Here is a 17800-nt window from a genome sequence, read left to right as displayed (position 1 = left end):
GTTGTAAGGCAGTGTACCACAGCTGATCAGACGCACTTGTGTTCCTTCCTGGGAGAGGACTTAATTGGAGTGAAATGGTGAGGTAATGAATAGCACAATGCTATTACAGTGCCAGTGGTTCGGGCTCAATTTCTGCTACTGTCTGTAAGGAGTCTGTACATTCTCCTTGTGCCCACATGGATTTCCTCCCGGTGCTCTGGTTTCCTCCCACATTCCGAGGACATACAGTAGGTTAATTGATCACATGGTGTAATTTAGTGTTGGCTCATTGGGCCAGAGGGACCTGTTACTGTGCTGTATCTCTAATAAATAAATGTATTTGGGGTACATTTTTAATATTCCCAAACAATTTTTCAGTAAATAACCAATTGCTTAAAGGACTCCAAATAAACTATTGTTCAGTTGGAGTAACTTGTCACCCCTGCTTGTCTTTACCTGGATTGACTGCAACATATAGACCCTTTGAACATTCGGCAATTTCAGAAGTGCATCCGTTTGTTGATCATTACTTCAAACTGTTGTTTAAAGATAACAGCAGTGTGAGATAGTATGTTCTAGAATTGGTGACTTGAAGCTTTTGGCAGCCAAATGGTTTTTAATCTCTTCCTGTCATCTAGTGTTATTTATAGCCATCCTACATGTGTTCCTTTTATCTGAGGAGACTCTGTTGGTTTGTCAGCATTGCCTGACTTCTACTGGTGTCACAAAACGCTGGAGGAATTCAACACGTCAGGCAGCGTCTATGGAAATAAATAAACAATCGACATTTCAGACTGAGACCCTTCTTCAGGACTGGCAAGGAAGGAGGAAGATGGCAGAATAAAAAGGTGGGGGAGAGGAAGAAGAGTAGCTGATAGGTGAAACCAGGTGGGAAGGAAAAGTAAAGAGCAGGAGAGAAAAGAATCTGAGTTGGACCATAGATAAAGGGAAGGAGGAGGGGCACCAGGGGAGGTAATAGGCAGGAGAGGTGAGAACACATCGTCCTCTGCAACTACTGCCATCTCCTAAGGGATCCTACCACCAAACCTATCTTTACTTTCATTCTTCCCCCTCCTAGCACTTAGCCCTGCAAGCAGCCAGAGTGCTGCACCTGCTGTTCACCTCCTCCCTCACTTCCATTTGGGGCCCCAAATGGTCTTCCTAAGTGAGGCACATTTCACCTGTGAATCTGCTGGGGCCATTTATTGCGTCCGGTGCTCCTGCATTGGTGAGATCTGTCATAAATTGAGGGACTGATTCTTAGAACATCTCTGAAGGGAAACATTGCAGTCAGTGGGATGAGTTGAAGTGTAACGGGGGGGGGGGGAACAAAGTTGAAAATGGTGATCAATACAGGACTGAAGGTGTTATAATTGAAAGCACACAATATGGAAAAAGGTAGATGATCTTGCGTTGCGGTTAGAGATTAGCAGATATGTCATTAATGGGCGTCACTGAGATGTGGCTGAAAGAAGATTATAGTTGGAGCTCAACATCCAAGAGGTGACATGGTAGTGTAGTGGTTAGCACAATACTCTACCAGCAACCAGGGTTCAATTACTGCTGTGTACGAGACTGAGTGAGTTTCCTCTGTGTGATGTAGGATCAGAAGGTGTAGGATCTTTGTGGGTAGAGTTAGGAAACAAACGAGGAATTTCATTAGCCGGAGAGTGGTGAGTTTGAAATTCGTTGCCAAGTCATTGAGAATATTTAAAGCTGAGGTTGATGGCTTCTTGGGGTGCCGAAGGTTATGGAGAGAAAGCAGTAGAATGTGGTTGAGAGGGATAAATCAACAATGATAGAATTGTGGAGCAGACTTGATGGACCAATTGGCCTAATTCTGCTCCTTATGAACTCATTACTTAGATATCTGAAATTTGTGTAGGCCGAAAGACTGAGTTCGTCAGTAGCTAGGTGCTACCTAGCATGGGCTAAAGGAGAATCAGTCTCCCTGCATGTGCTTAAATTTGGAGCAGACACCTGCCGGACCATCTGAGACAGTCAAACTGCCTGTGGAAAGGGGAATGTTGTAATCAATGGCTCCTAGAACTTCAGACCCATTGACTCAATATAAATTAAACTCTCATTACATGGGTAATGCTGAATGATACTTCTGAGGTGTGATTGGAAGGAGATGGACATTATCAAATTTCAGTGCTAATATGCCTTTATTACCTTCATCAGTTAGTCTTTTTTGTCTTAAAGCACAAATGAGGCGTGGCATAGTATACGCTCCAGGTTTATTCCATTGTATGTGAATAATCAGTTGAGCTTTAGTTGTCTTTAAAACTACCTGAAGAATTGTTATAATCTGAGCTCTATATTGTAATGGCCGAAGTCTGATATTACTAATTCCTTTTGTTACATTTGTTTCGAGGTGTAGGAATGCATCCATTGATTACAGACCAGTCAGATCAACTTCTGTGGAGTAAGAGCTAGAAATGAAGTGACTTGGGAGTCACCTGGACAAGTGCAGGTGGAGAGAAAACTGATTATGGATTTGTCTAAAGTAAATGATTTGTTTTCAGAGGGATTTTGAAGTAAGTTAAGACATTGGGGCATTCAACCCATTGAGTCTACTGTTATTCCATCATGGCTGATTTACTTTTCCCCTCAACCCCATTCTCCTGCCTTCTCCCTGTAATCATTAGTTTCCTGACCAATCCAGAGCCTATCAACCTCTGATTTAAATATACCACATTGAGTTGCCCTCCACATCCATCTGTGGCAATTAATTTTACACTTCACCACACTCCGGCTAAAAAAATTTCCTCATCTTTTTTGTTCCAAAGTAGGGGTTCCCAACCTGGAGTCCATGGACCCCTCAGTTAATGGTAGGTGTCCTGGCATAAAGGTTGGGCATCCCTGTTCTAAAGGGTCTGTCTTCTGTTCTGATGCTGTACTGTCTGGTCCTAGACTCCACAGGGCCATCAAGCAGTGGTCGGCACGTAGTATCCTGCAGGCACTGCAGGAGAAGGACATGATGGACACAGTGGGGTGGTTCCCTGAGCAGACTGTCTAGTTCATCTGGCAAAATGCCTCATCGCCAGCTGTCACCAACAGGCACCAGGACCTCGCCTGGCTGGCGGTGAGAGGGGCCCTCCCAGTCAGAGCCCTCCTGTACGCCCGGAACGTCGTCTCCGCACCCCACTGCCCACGGGAGGACTCCAGTGAGGAAGAGTCTGTGACCCACCTCTTTGCACACTGCCAGTTCACAGAGAGGGTGTGAAGGAGGATGGACGGGCTAGTGTCACGTTTTATCCCCAGCAGCTGCGTAACAGAGGACTCTCTGATCTACGGGCTGTTCCCGGGGACACACACGGAGACCAACATCCGGTGCTGCTGGCAGATCATCAACTCGGTGAAAGGCTCTTTGGTTGACCCGAAACTTGATGATCTACCAGCACATGGAGATGTCCGTGGGAGAATACTGCCGACTGGCACTTTCTCGGCTGCAGGAGTACGTGCTGAGGGACGCACTGAAACAGGCTTTGTGGTATTTCCTTGATCTTATTACTAAGACATGTTTTGTATTTTTGGCTTGGGGGTACAGGACACATTCTCAACTTGACAAATGACCAAAACTTGAGGCATAGTAAACTGAAAAGTATAGTAACTTTGAAGAAGGTTTTGGCTGGTAGGTATTGGATTCTTGCTACCAATTCTTTCACCAAAAATGTGAAAATATGGCTTTAACTGGAAGGCTCAAATCTAACGTTACAAAAACAGATCTTGGAGTGCATGTTGAATAGCTTGAAAATGGCAGAGCAGAACAGGCAAATGTTTAATTGTTGGGTCAGGCAGAATAGTGGTTAAGGGCTCATCAACAGGCCATTCTTGGTGTATTCTAAACCCATGTGGATTGTGCTGTTGAGAACTTAGTAGGTTTGGAATGTCAGTGTTTTTATAAAGCTTTAACCTGATAATTAGGTTTTGGGTACTTCTGTGGATAGATTGAAGAGCAAACAAAAGAAAATCTGCAGATGGCTAGAAATACAAGCAACGCACACAATGCTGGAAAAACTCAGCAGGCCAGGCAGCATCTATAGAAAAGAGTACAGTTGATATTTCAGGCCGAGACCCTTCATCAGGACTGGAGGGAAAAAAGATGTCAGTAAGAAGGTGGGGATATCAGTGGGGTGGTGGACAAATGGACGTGGAGGTTGCGTAGGGTGCAATTCCTCCGCCTCTGCTGCATTTGATCTCAGGATGAGGCTTTTCCATTCCAGAACTAAGGAGATGTTGTCCTGGTCCTCCTCCTCCTCTTCCTCCCAAGAAAGGGGCTTCCATTCCTCCACCATTAAAGCTGCCTTCAACTGCATTGCTTCCATTTTGTGCATGTCTGCCCTCACCTCATACACCTGCCACCCCACCAGGGATAGGGTTCTTCATGTCCTCACCTACCATCCCACCAGCCTCCACTTTCCAGCGGGATCACACCACCAAGCATATCTTTCCCTTTCTCCCCTGCTCCCCCACTCCCCACTTCCTGCTTTCCGCAGGGATCACTCCCTATGCGACTCCATTGTTCATTCGTCCCTCCTCACTGATCTCCCTCCTGGCACTTATCCTTGCAAGCAGAACAAGTGCTACACCTGCCCCTACACCACCTCCCTCACGAACACTCAGGGCCCCAAAGAGACCTTCCACGTGAGGCGACACTTCACCTGTGAGCCTGTTGCGGTCTTCTACTGTATCCAGTGCTCCCGGTGCAACCTCCCATATATCGTTGAGACATGACATAGATTGGGAGACGGCTTTGCTGAGCATCTACACGCTGTCCGCCAGAAAAAGCAGGATCTCCCAGTGGTCACCCATTTTAATTCCACTTCCCTTTCCCATTCTGATATGTCAGTCCATGGCCTCCTTGATGAGGCTATACTCAGGTTGGAGGAGGAACACCTTGTATTCTGTCTGGGCAGCCTCCAACCTGATGGCATCAACATCGATTTCTCGAACTTCCGGTAATGCACCCTCTTCACCATTTCCCTCTCACTTCATCTCCTTACTTGCCTTTTGCCTCCCTCTAGTGCTGCTCCCCTTTTCTTTCTTCCATGGCCTTCCGTCCTCTATCAGATTCCCCCTTCTCCAGCCCTTTATCTTTTTCACCAAACAGCTTTCCAGCTCTTTACTTCATCCTCCACCTTCTCCCCGCCATTACCTTGTTTCTTCCTGCCCTCCCCTTGATTCATCTTTTTTTTCTCTCTCCAATCCTGATGAAAGGTCTCAGCCTGAAACGCTGACTGTACACTTTTCCATAAATGCTGTCTGAGCTGCTGAGTTCCTCCAGCATTGTGTGTGTGTGTGTGTGTGTGTGTATAGATTGAAGAAGCTGGCTTTGTCCTTGGATCAGAGGGTATTGAGAGAGGAGCTGATGGGGATTTGAAATCTTTGTGAAAGGATTGGGCATAAATGGTTCTTATTGGAAGGATCAAGAACTAGATGGCAGAAGAACAAAATGCTATAAGGCAGGACTTGTACAACAAACGATCAGTGTGTGGAATGCACTACTGGGATTGCTGGTTGAGTTGGGAGATGGGTAATGATCTGAAATGAATCTAGTACTGTAAATCAACCTAAAATGTTAACTGTTCTTTCCACAAAATGTGGCTAACCTTATGAATTTGATCTTTGAGAAAGTGGAATTAATTTGATTGCTTCTGCAGGCCAGATTACTTAATCCTAACTCTAATGCCGCTGGTGTGTATCAGTTCCTAAATCCTTAATATTTGTAGTTAATTTGAAAACAGACTCGGTCATACTTATTCTTTTGTGGGAATACGCATCTAATATCTTCCAGGAATTATGAAGCTACATTAGCTTGGGAAGAGTAGCATCTTCATCATTCATGGCTGCCATTATCAGTTTTTCTGCATACACACTTCTGAATACTGGACATTAAAAGCTGACCTCATCCTTCTTAGGCACTTAAATGCCATGTTGGAAAACCTGATACCCCAAGGTGTATACATTCAGTTGTTTGCCCATAACCGCTAGCCTACCTTTCCAGCATTTGTTGACAGACTAATTTTGAATGGGTTATTCTAGGTTTTCATTAGCTTTACACAATATCATTGGCAATTGCTCAAAGAACTCGATGGGTCTGCAGAAGGTCTGGTGTTGGTCTGAGAAGACTCTCAACCCATGGTCTACATGTTAAGGCTAAATCTGGTGTCTGATTTGTAGAAAGCTCAATGGTGAATTGGAAATGTCCACTATAAAGCATATGTCATTGTCAAGAAACATGTCCACTATAAAGCATATGTCATTGTCAAGAAACATTGCTTTCAGCAGAAAAATGGTTTCATAGCTTGTAAGGGATAATGCTAACAGGCAGACCAGCTCTGTGAAAGGGTCTTTGAAATTAACAATACCTGAGTGTTTTTGTGGGAGTTCATATAGAGTTGGGTTCTTCCAATAAGTATGTGGTAGCTTCCATTTTTGTAGTGTTTAAAGGAAAATCTGAAATACATGTTTTGAAATGGATATTGCCCCTTATCAAGTTCTAATTGAGTCAAGATGCAAATGGTTTTCCATAATATTACCCCTTTCCTGCCCTTGAGCTTGTCCAATACTCCATTTCCAATTGACAGTAAGTCTGGATCATGTGTCCTATATTTGCTGATGGATATTAACTCCAATCACTTGTTATTGAATTTGCATTCTTAGAACCAAACCATAATAAAAGGAGCAGTTCAAAGCTAAGTTTTGATTATCTTGTCTGTTCACTTAGTCCTTCCAGTACGGCCATCCATGCCTTCGACTAGCTTGGCTGTGAGCTCTGTCGTTCTGGAACTTCCTCTTTCCTTTGACATTTTTGTGCACTCTGACCATTTTGGCATTCTTGTAGAATCCTTCAGACATTTTGCTGTTCCACTGGCACTGTGTACACAAAATGTGGTTTTTGACTATGGGGGGGCAACAAAGCTAAATCAAGTTGGTAGTGGTATGGCGGGCTATGTTCTCAGTGCAGGTGGATGGGACTATGCAGCATTATAGTTTTACACAGGCTAGGTGTGCTGTAGTATTCTTTGACTCAAGTAAAATTACCTTTTTACAGACACTGGCAAGAACGTGGAACTTCATGGAATCTTGGCGGTTTGTCCCTTGTTGAAGTTACGGTATCTGCTATGTACTCTGGAGACAATCAGATGGCAACCTCATTGTGTTCATATTGTTTCACTTTGCTCATAACCAGGACTTGATTGGCATTCCCATTGGTGTAAAAGTGCCACATCCTCATTGGCTACTGCAGGCGCTGATTCTGCAGAGCCAGTATTGGGATCTTTGTTCAGGGCACCAATATTGCTTATTAGCAATGTGGTCGAGATTCAAATTGAGATCTTGGTATACCTTTATCTGTTTGTGTAATAAGTTTCCAGTACAACCAGTGAAGAATGTGACCAGCTTCTCAAACCTGAGAAGTGTTTGGTGTTGGGAGCTATTTTGGGTGGCAGTTAGCATAGCGCTATTGCAGCACTCACGACCAGGGTGAAATTCTGCCACTGTCTACACTCCCTGTGACTGTGGGTTTCCACCTACATTCCTAAGATGTGTTTTAGTGGTGTGATTGGTCGGCATGAGCTCATTGGGCCAAAAGGACCCGTTATTGTGCTCTAGTAATGGTGTTTGGCTGTATAGATGAATGACCTACATCCAAGGGGAAACTGGAATGATGTTGAAAGCTATGAAAGAGGTTGCATTTCTTTAAGATTATTCTGAGCATCAATATAAATTTTAAATCTGTTTGTTTATGCCAACAGTACACCTGCACAACCAGAAATTTCCAATGTATCAGCACCGTTGGAAGAGTCTCCTCCTGGTAGTCCCACAGTGAAGAATGACAACCATGTTCCTGTTGCAGTTTCACCCACACCGCACGCTCCTCCTCCTATACCAAAGTCACCATCCCAGGTAACGTAGGCTGATGTCTGGGAAACAGCATTGCTGCCACTTGATTTGTCTTGCAAGAAGACTGCCGCTATTTCTCCTGCACTGCTGTATGTTAACGCTTGTAAGATGCTTGTTGGTTGACAACAGCCCATGAATACTAGAGGTAGAAGGGCTTACTTAGCAGCTGTCTCAAGTGTCTGAGCTGCCCCTGTAAATAGCAGCAGGATGTGCAGCTCCTTGAACTTGACAGCCCATCCTCGGGTTGTGGCTAATCCTTAACCTTGTGTCCATTTTCTGGCATCTTCCTTCCCTCTCCCCAACCCACCCGATCCTTTCTCAGTTCTTTTGGCTTCCCAAGATCTTTACGCATTCTCTAAGCATCCGAAAGAGGATTGAGTATGTTTGGTCTACACTCAATAGACTGGTGTCGTGTTCAGTTCTGGTTGCCTCGTCGCAGGAAGGAAGTGGAAGCTTTAGTGAGGGCGCAGATGAGATTTGCCAGGATGCTGCCTGGATTAGAGAGCATGTCGTATCAGAATACGGTAGGCTGAGTGAGCTGGGGCATTTCCTTTTGGAGTGAAGGAGGATTAGAGGTGATTTGATAGAGATGTACTATGCAAGATGATGAGGTATAGGTCAAGTGGACTTTCCCCAGGTCAGAAGTGGATAATTTTACGGTGATTGAAGGAAAGTACTGGGTGGGGGGTGGGGGAGAATATCACTGTATTTTTTTTACAGTGGTGGGTCCATGGACACACCACCAAGAATGGTAGAAGCAGATATGTTAAGGACATTGAAGAAACTCTTAGCTCTCCATTTTTCTGCCATCTTTGCACCAATCTATGTCAGAGGGAAGAGTTAGATTGATCTTTGAGGTATAAGGTCAGCAGAACATTGCGGGCCAAAGAGCCTGTATTGTGCGGCTGTGTTTGATGTTCGTTTTTCTTTGTTATGATTGAGCTAGGCAAGGTTTTGAACAATGAAAAATTGTTTTGCATTAAATGAAGAAATATGGGGCATAATGCCACAGAGTTTAAAACTCTACATGGGATAAAATCCTTGGCATTCCTTAAATGCAGTCAGGATATAGGTTTTGCTGGCAAATTATGGCACAGGCTCAGGCGTGATCAGACTGAAAGGCAGAGTAAACATGAATTCTTTGGGCATTTTTCTGTAGTTAAAACTGCCATCTGCACTTGGGAACTGTACATGACTGGTGAGTTACCTGCATAGAATGTGGAAGTGCAACCAACATTACCATGTCCAGCATTGTTGGAATACTGCTCTATAATTAACACTAGTCTTAATGGTGGCTAGTAATTTGTGAGTGACTTGAAGTACTCACTGGAGTTCTATAAACTTGTGTGGTAATTGAATGAAGAGCAAGGGCTGGCGTCTGATTTGAGATGTTTGGTCATTGATAAGTCAAATTAGGTGCTTGAGGCCTGAAGCAGGTGGGTGGAAGGATATGCTAGTTATGAGAAAAAGACAAAACTAGGTGGTCCACACAAAACCAGGCATACTATTATCAATAATAGTAATGCATTGAGGTTAGAATGGTGCTTTGTTGTTGGCTAAAGATGCAATGAATGTAAAATGAGAACACGTCCCAGCTGTTGCCATGGCTGAGGTATGAGCAGCTTTAAAAATGGATCTGGAAATGAAATACTCTGGTCTTTAAGTAATGTCTCAGTTTCCTAATTTACTTGCGTGGGAGATGTTCAGATAGCTGTTGAATTTGTATCACATGGTTCCACGGCAGTATTGTGAGGATTAATTTAACAATGAGTGTTAATACTGTTTAAGGGAATTGTTTGGAAATTGAGATTTTTGAATATTTTCTTTGTATCTCTTGCCCACCTGTGCAAGTAAACTGGCTTATTGTGTACATACAATCTGTTTTGCACACTATACATGCAGATCATTTCAGCACATCAGTGCATTGAGATTTTAATGGAAAACAGAATGCAGAATAGTGTTGCAGTTAGAGTGCAGTGCAGGTAGACAGTGCAAAGTCATAAAGTAGAGGTAAGTTCATTTTATCACAAGGAAACTGTTCAATGATCTTTAACAATGAGGTAGTAATGTCCTTGGGGCTAGTAGTGCATGCTTTCAGGTTTTTAGTTTCTTCAGCCTGTCGGGAAAGGGGAAGGAAGAATGTTGAAGTGTGTGGGGTCTGTGATTATGCTGGCTGCTTTACTGAAGTCCATGCAGGGCAGGCTGGTTCCCGTGATGTTCTGAGGTGCGTCCACAACTCTCTCCAGTTTCTTTGTTCTTTGGGTAGTTGCCATACCAAGCCATTCTGAATCCATATGAGAACATCTGCAGCTACTGGAAATCCAGAGTATCACAAAATGCTGGAGGATCTATAGAAAAGAGTAAAGAGTCTGTGACCCTTCACCAAGTCTGTGACCCTTCACCAAGACTGTGTTCCTTCACCGCTTTGTGCTTTATGCATCCAGCTTTTGATGTTGCATCAATAGAAAATAAGGGTCAATGAGGATATGCTAAATTTCTTAAACATATCTTGAAGTAGAGGTGGTAGTAAGCTTGGCTGTGGTTAGACCCAGGACAGGCTACTGGCCATCTTCAAAGTACATTTATAATCCAGGTATGTATACTATGTACAACCTTGTGATTCAGCTTCTTGCAGGCAGCCACAAAACAAATACAATACTCATTAAAGCACACACAACGCAAACACCCAATGTGTGAAAAAGAAGAAATTGTGCAAACACATAACACACACATGGTTATGATTATGAGGACACGCAGTCCCCTTTTATTGTCATTTAGTAATGCATGCATTAAGAAATGATAAAAATGTTTTTCCAGAATGATATCACGAAAACACATGTCAAACCGACTTAAAAACTAACAAAAACCACTAATTATAACATATAGTTACAACAGTGCAAAGCAATACCGTAATTTGATAAGAACAGACCATGGCACAGTAAAAGTCTCAAAGTCTCTCGAAAGTCCCATCATCTTATGCAGGCGGTAAACCTCCATCGCCACCAACTTGCCAATGCAGCATTCCAGAAGCATCCGACCACAATCCGACTCCGAGCCTCTGACCACCTCTTTAACACCGATGCACCGAGCACCATCTCTGCCGAGCGCTTCGACCCCGGCCCCGGCAACAGGCAGTAGGCAAAGCCGAGGATTTGGGGCCTTCGTCTCCGGAGATTCTTGATCGCACAGTAGCAGCGGCAGCGAAGCGGGCATTTCAGAAGTTACTCCAGATGTTCCTCTGCGCTTCTCACGGCTGTCTCCATCAAATCAGGATTGTGCACGGCACCCCTAATTACACATATCGATATTCATTCGGAACGGCCGTCATCTTCTCCTCCCTCCCTAGACGTGAACCGCAGTACATGAAGGTGAGTCCACAGCTGTAGTCAGCTCATCGCCGACACGAGTAAACCTCAGTACTGAGCTGAACACCAGTGCATCCTTTAGCCCATGGCCTTGATGCCTTGATCTGGCTCCACACTTAAATCCCCCAACCATCAGTTTGCTTTTTGCTCTTGGGCTGGGACTCGGGCCTGGGTCCTGCCACTTTGATTCAACAGGAGCTTGAAGCTGTCAACCCTCTTGAGCCCAAGATGCTCCAGAGATGAGTGTAGGGCCAGGTAGATGGGGACCACCGTCGACCTGTTTCAGCAATGGGCAAGCTGCAATGGGTTGGTTGTCTGGGAAGCTGGAGTCACCAGCCTCTTGAGGTACTTCCTGGTGGATGTCAGAGCCACTGGGTGGTAGAGATTAAGGTCACTTTGTTTTTTTTCTTAGTTATCAGGATCAAGTTCAAGTCTATTGTCATCTTACTGTACATGCATACAACCAAACAAAGCAGCATTCCTCTGGACCATGGTGATCCAGAAGGCTTGTATACACATTGCCATAAGTAAGTTAATAAAATTCAAAATGCACATGGTATGCAGCACAGCTGATCAGCACAATAAATAGCTCACTGTCTGAATGATGAAACCTCAGTGGTGGCAGGATATTTATTAATCTCACAGCCTGGGAGAAGCAGCTGTTTCCCAGACTGACATTCCTAATCCTGATGTCCATTTAGAACAGATGAGGAATTTCTTCAGCCAGAGGGTGGTGAATCTGTGGATTTATTGCCACGGATGGCTGTGGAGGCCACGTCATTGGGTATAGTTAAAGAGATTGATGGATTCTTGATTAGTCATGGTGTCAAAGGTGATGGGGTTGGGGAGGAATAATTCAGCCATGATGGAATGGAGGAACTGTCTCGATTGGCTGAATGGCCGAATTCTCTGCTGGCAGTCCTGGTCCTGATACTCCTGTACCACCTTGACAGTAGTGGGTCTGAGACTGTGGTAGGGATGTTCAATAATTCTTCAAGCCCTTTGTCTACAACGCTCCCAGAAAATATCACGGATAAGGGGAAAGGAGACCCCAGTGATCCTCAGTGTTTTTTTTATCCTCTGTAGGGTCTTGAGTTCTGATGCCTTGCAGCTCCTTTCCCACAAAATGTTGCAGCCAGACATATCACTCTTGATGGTGCACCTGTGGAAAGTTGTCAGAATGGGGATGGGGAGACTTGCACACCTCAATCTCCTCGAAGTGTAGACACTGCCTGATGATAGTGGTATTAAAGCAGCTGGGAATGTGAGAATGAAGTGGGGAGGATTTAAAAATGAAAATGTCTGCAGAACCCACAGTAACTGATCTGAGGGCACAACCAGCAACACCATATGGGCCAGATTTCCTGCAGGTGCATCATTCAGGAGACTGATCTTGTATCTGCGGTGGTGACTGTGGGTTCAGGTGTATTGGAGGCTGTCATAGTATTCCAGTCCCTTTCTACTCAAAACAGACACAGAATGTATTCATCTCATCAGCAAGGCATGCACTGTTGTCAGCAATGCTGCCTGGCTGTCTTGTAGCCTGTTAGCATGTCAGCCTTACTGTTGCTGATAGCTGGTCTGGGGTTGTATTTTGTAGTGGTTTTCTCTTGACATCCCTGACAGCTTTAGGGGTCATGCGTCAAATTGGTGTAGAACTGCAGTGTTTTTTCACTCTTTGCTAACAACAATCCCAGACCACCTATGATGCAAACAGTACGTTCTCTCTTCACACAAGACATAGAAGCAGAATTAGGCCATTTGGCCCATCGAGTCTGTTCTGCCCTTCCATCACAGCTGATTTATTATCCCCCTCAATCCCATCTCCTGCCTTTTCCCTGTATGGAGTGCTGTCACGGGAAAGCAGGAACCCTCACAACCCACTCTCTTCTCACTGCTGCCATCAGGAAGAAGGTACAGGAGCCTCAGGACACACACCATCAGGTTCAAGTACAATTACTACCCCTCAACCATCAGATTCAAAACCAGAGGGGATAACTTCACTCAAATTCACTTGCTGCATTACTAAAATAGCCTTTGTATTTATTGCTCTATTTATTATTATTTTTCTCTTTTGTATTTGCACAGTTTTTCTTTTGCACATTGTTTGTCCACCTTGCTGGGTGCAATCTTTCATTGATTCTATTATGATTCTTGAATTTACTGAGTGTGCTCAGAAACTGAATCTCGGGGTTGTATATGATGATATGTACTTTGATAATAAATTTGCTTTGAATTTTGAACCTTTGTCGCCCTTGCTAATCATGAACCTATTCACATCTGTTTCAAAATTATCCAGTGACTTGGCCTTCACAGCTGCCTACGGCAAGGAACTCCACAGATTTGCCCATCTCTGGCTGAAGAAATTCTTCCCTATCTGTTTTCAAGGGATATCGCTCTATTCTAAAACTGTGCCTCAGTCCTAGACCCCTGCACTATAAGAAACATCTGCTCCACGTCCGCTCTATCTCGCCCTTTCAGTATTCGATAGGTTTCAAAGAGATCCTTCCTCAATCTTCTAAACTCCAGCAAGTATAGGTCCAGATCCATCAAATGCTCCTTAGGTTAACCCTTTTATTCCTGGTATAGTGCTCCTCTGAATGGCAGTACATCTTTTTTTAAAGTAAGGAGGCCAAAGCTGCTCACATTTCTGTGTGTGTGGTCTGACCGAATACCTAACAAGCCTCAGCATCACACCTGTGCATTACCGGCAGGAATCAGTGGTGTAAACAAGCTCCTTCACCAATAATTTCTCATCACTTATTTTCTAGAGCTGGTGTCACTGGATAAGGTTGTAAATGTTGCCCTGTCCACATTCTCACCTGTCTAGGTTATGTAGCATAGCCTGTAGGTTGGGTGTGCTGCGTATTTCTACATTGAGACATGGCATAGTCAGACTTCTGAGTTGCACTAGGGTAGATGTCAGTGTAGGTACTCTAGAATTTATGGAAGATCTGGTGATATGCAAGCTTTCCCATAACCATGAAGGGATGAAGGCTACAATTATTTTAAAATTTGTAAGGAAAATTTGAATCGTCATGTGCCTACCACCTGTTCACATCTTTCCTCTACTGAATTTCATGAGTTCTCAACTGTACCCATATATTACAATTACAGTTTGATTGCAGGGCTATGTTGCCTTGGTTGTGGCGAGGACTAGGCCAAGATCATGGGGTCGCCTCTTGCAACCGGTCAGTTGAGGAGATGCTGAGGCAATGTGGGGGAGCTGCTGTGGGGCCAGCTGAAATCCATACTTGGATTAGGAGTTGGGCCTCTCCTGTTGGTGCTGCCCTCCGGTGTTTACTTGGTGCAAGAACCAGCTGGGCCAGGACAACTTCCCATCAATTCTGCAGTCATGCCACTCTGGAAAATGTAACCAGATGTACTATGTGCTATGTGTGCAGTGTGTTAAGGCAATCATAGCTGATGAAGTGGCGTAATTGTGGGAAGTGTTATGGTATTGGTAGATGGCACAATGCAAGAATGAGTAACTACAAAGTAGTATATGAAAGGGAGGGTCAGCTATTTTAGGTAATGGTTCTGTATCTCGGTTTTGGGAGGAAGTTGTTTCTGTCTTGTGAAAATGGTTTTGTGTCGTTCTCAGGAACAGGAACCCTTGGATAATTTGTATTACACTTGCATTGTTGAGTGTGATGCTGCCCCTCCTGTGATGACTCAATTTGCTCTGCTCTTGTGCTACAGGATTCCTCCTGCATGACTAATCAAGGTCAATTGTTTTACTAGGCATGGCAATAAATTGTGTAGCAGCCCAACATGTGGACAGTAAAGTCTTAATGCTATGGTTTAAATGAGTGATTTATTGAATTCCTGCCATATGCACATAGAGTAGGTTCTGCATGCTGCTGTGAATCTAAAATCAATCTAACCTTTCCCTCCTATTTGGTCCTCCATTTTACTATCAGCCTGTCTGAGTTTAAATGTCCATAATATATCTGCCTCTCCCAGCACTCCAGCAGATAGTTTATTAAACCTACCACTCTCTGTATACAAAAATCTGCCTCTGAGATCCCTCTGTTTTCCTCCGGACACCTAATTTTAACTGTTACGTACCCCGTAACTGGGTTGCCAACCCAGCAGAAATGGATCACTGAGTTGGAGTCTGGATTACTAGAACTAAGAAAGTTTTATTAAAGAAACAAGCAACACAGTAGTCGAAAGGATATTAAATGCAACAGTTCAGCAATGATAACCACACGTGCACAGAATTAAGATAACAGCATCAATCAAGCTCTATCGTTGTCTAGGGGTAAATGACCAATTTCAAAGTGACACAAAGTTAGTCCAATTTAGCAGTAATCGTTGCCATGGCGATGGACAACGTGGGGGGAGAGAGAGAGAGAGAATGGGAACGACTGATCATTCAGAAACGGCTTCCACTCACAGACCGGCGATAATTGCTCACAAGCAGCTTTTGGGCAGGTCCTTGGTGATGTCACCTGAGGTCACCGACTGTGACCCCTCCTCCAGATGCGGTCGATCCTCTGCAGTGAACTCGGCACCCAAGCAAGGGCGGACACACACCGGGTTCCCGCTGATCGTACCTTTCCACCCTGTGCGTTGTCCGGTACTTCCCACCGACTCGTGAGAGGTGCACCGCTTCCAGGGTCTCGTTACCTCGGGTGTCATGTGTCCTGCCTTAGCGAACCTGTCCCTTTTTTCCCCCCTGCTGGGGTATCGCCTGTCCATCACTTCAAACAGTTCAGGGTTCAAAGGGGGAGCCGCTCCAGATATATATATATATATATATATATATATATATATATCTCTCTCTCTCTCTCTCTCTCTCTCTCTCTCTCTCTCTCTCTCTCTCTCTCTCTCTCTCGCTCTCTCGCTCTCTCTCGCTCTCTCTCGCTCTCTCTCGCTCTCGCTCTCGCTCTCTCGCTCTCTCGTCCCTTCATTACACATCTTCAGATCGCCTGTCCATCACTTCAAACAGTTCAGGGTTCAAAGGGGGAGCCGATCTTGGCAATACACAGACTGATGGCTCCTTCATTAACATCTCCACATGCTGCTTCATTGTTCCTTATCTCTCCTTCCCCCTGCGGACAGATGGCAGACCAACTGCTGATGCCACTGATGCTAACCCAGGCCAGCAAACATCTTAATTTTATGTGTATTCTCGTCACATAACCATTCCTGAATCCTAGGGGAAAAGGTGCAGGTTGTACACCTCTAAGTCACCTCTCATCCTTCTCCTCCTCCTCTGGTAAGAGACAAGCCCTAGCTCACTCAAAGAGATGCTCTCCAATCCAGGTGCATCTCCTCTGCACCCTCTTGGAAGCTTGCAGGTCCACGAGACCATGAGCAATAAACCTACCACTCTCTGTTCCATGAGACCAGAGCACAACTCTGGAAATATTGTTAGGAGCAATCTGCTGCTTAGTAAAATTAGTCAGCACTTGGGCTATAACTTGTGAAATTTGTGGCCCTTGCTGGGAAGTGGAATGCTAGATGGCTTTCCTCAACCATCCGCGAGCTGTCTAGGCCAAGTGCCTACTTCGTGGTGCAAATTATTGAAAATTCTGTAAAGACGTCATCCCTGATGAAGATGGCAGAGTTTTCTCATCGAAATCTCAGTAATAATCGATATCTGTACCCGGCTGGAAGCCCAAGGAGAGTTTATTTTTAAAGATGCCATTCTTTTAAACAGTAGACAATGAACACAAAAGACACCAAGCTCAAGATTTGATCAACTCTCAATGACCTTGCTATAGCTGACAGGATGTTATTGTGGTACTTGGCAGATAATGAACTCATGATATTCGTAACACCTGCCTATAGATTATCCGTGCTGTGTATTGGAGCAAGCGTGGCTAACTTGGTAATGAAATCTCTCACTGGTACTCATTTCTAAATGTAAGGTTGGTTATAACTTGGCCTCTTTCCTTGGCTCCTGTCATCACTGAGTTCATGCACAATTAATGTTTACTCATAATCTGTCATTTCATTTGGAGTAGATGTTGAGTAGGGTGTTCATTAGCATATCGATATTACTTCGCCAGTGACCTGGGTTCAATTCCAACAGTCTCTGTAAGGAATTTATTTTCATGGATTTCCTTTGGGTGCTCAAGTTTCCTCACGAGTTAGGGTTAAAAAATTGTAGGCATGCTGTGTGGCACTGGAACCATACCAGCACTGGCGGGCTTCCCCCAGCACATCCTCGGACTGTGTTGGTCATTGATGCAATTGATGTATTCCAGTGTTTCAGTATTTTGATGTACATGTGACAAATAAAGCTAATCTTTAACTTTACAGCAAAATCAGTTCCTGCACACAAAAACACAATTAAAATGTCAGATGCTGGCAAGGAATGAAAGGCAGTATCTGTGGAGAGAATGGTTTGTTTCAGACCAGTAGCCTTTCAGAATAAAACAGATTTCCATTGATCTGAAGTTATCACCTTGTTTTCTCCACAGGTGATGGCCAAGCAGAATGTTGTTTCAGATTAAGAATCTTTTTGATCACAGGTTTAAAGCACTGAGTATTTACTTCATGGATTTCTGATGTTCACAGTTACAATACTT

At 44.2% G+C, this 17800-nt stretch overlaps 1 protein-coding gene across 8 annotated transcripts in view; it reads left to right on the top strand.

The window, feature by feature from the left end:
- LOC140197936 (myc box-dependent-interacting protein 1-like) overlaps positions 1-17800 on the top strand; it is a 177398-nt gene that overhangs the window by 93527 nt on the left and 66071 nt on the right. For all 8 annotated transcript variants that reach the window (XM_072258561.1, XM_072258565.1, XM_072258564.1 and 5 more), the window contains exon 10: positions 7743-7893. In XM_072258561.1, the coding sequence (XP_072114662.1) occupies positions 7743-7893 (151 nt within the window). The remainder of the gene's footprint in view (positions 1-7742; positions 7894-17800) is intronic.

This window comes from Mobula birostris, chromosome 5 (genome assembly GCF_030028105.1).
Source record: "Mobula birostris isolate sMobBir1 chromosome 5, sMobBir1.hap1, whole genome shotgun sequence".
In the NCBI taxonomy this organism is placed as follows: Eukaryota; Metazoa; Chordata; class Chondrichthyes; order Myliobatiformes; family Myliobatidae; genus Mobula; species Mobula birostris.
The sequence above is the reverse complement of the archived record's forward strand: the minus strand, read 5'-3'. Positions and strand labels throughout refer to the sequence as shown.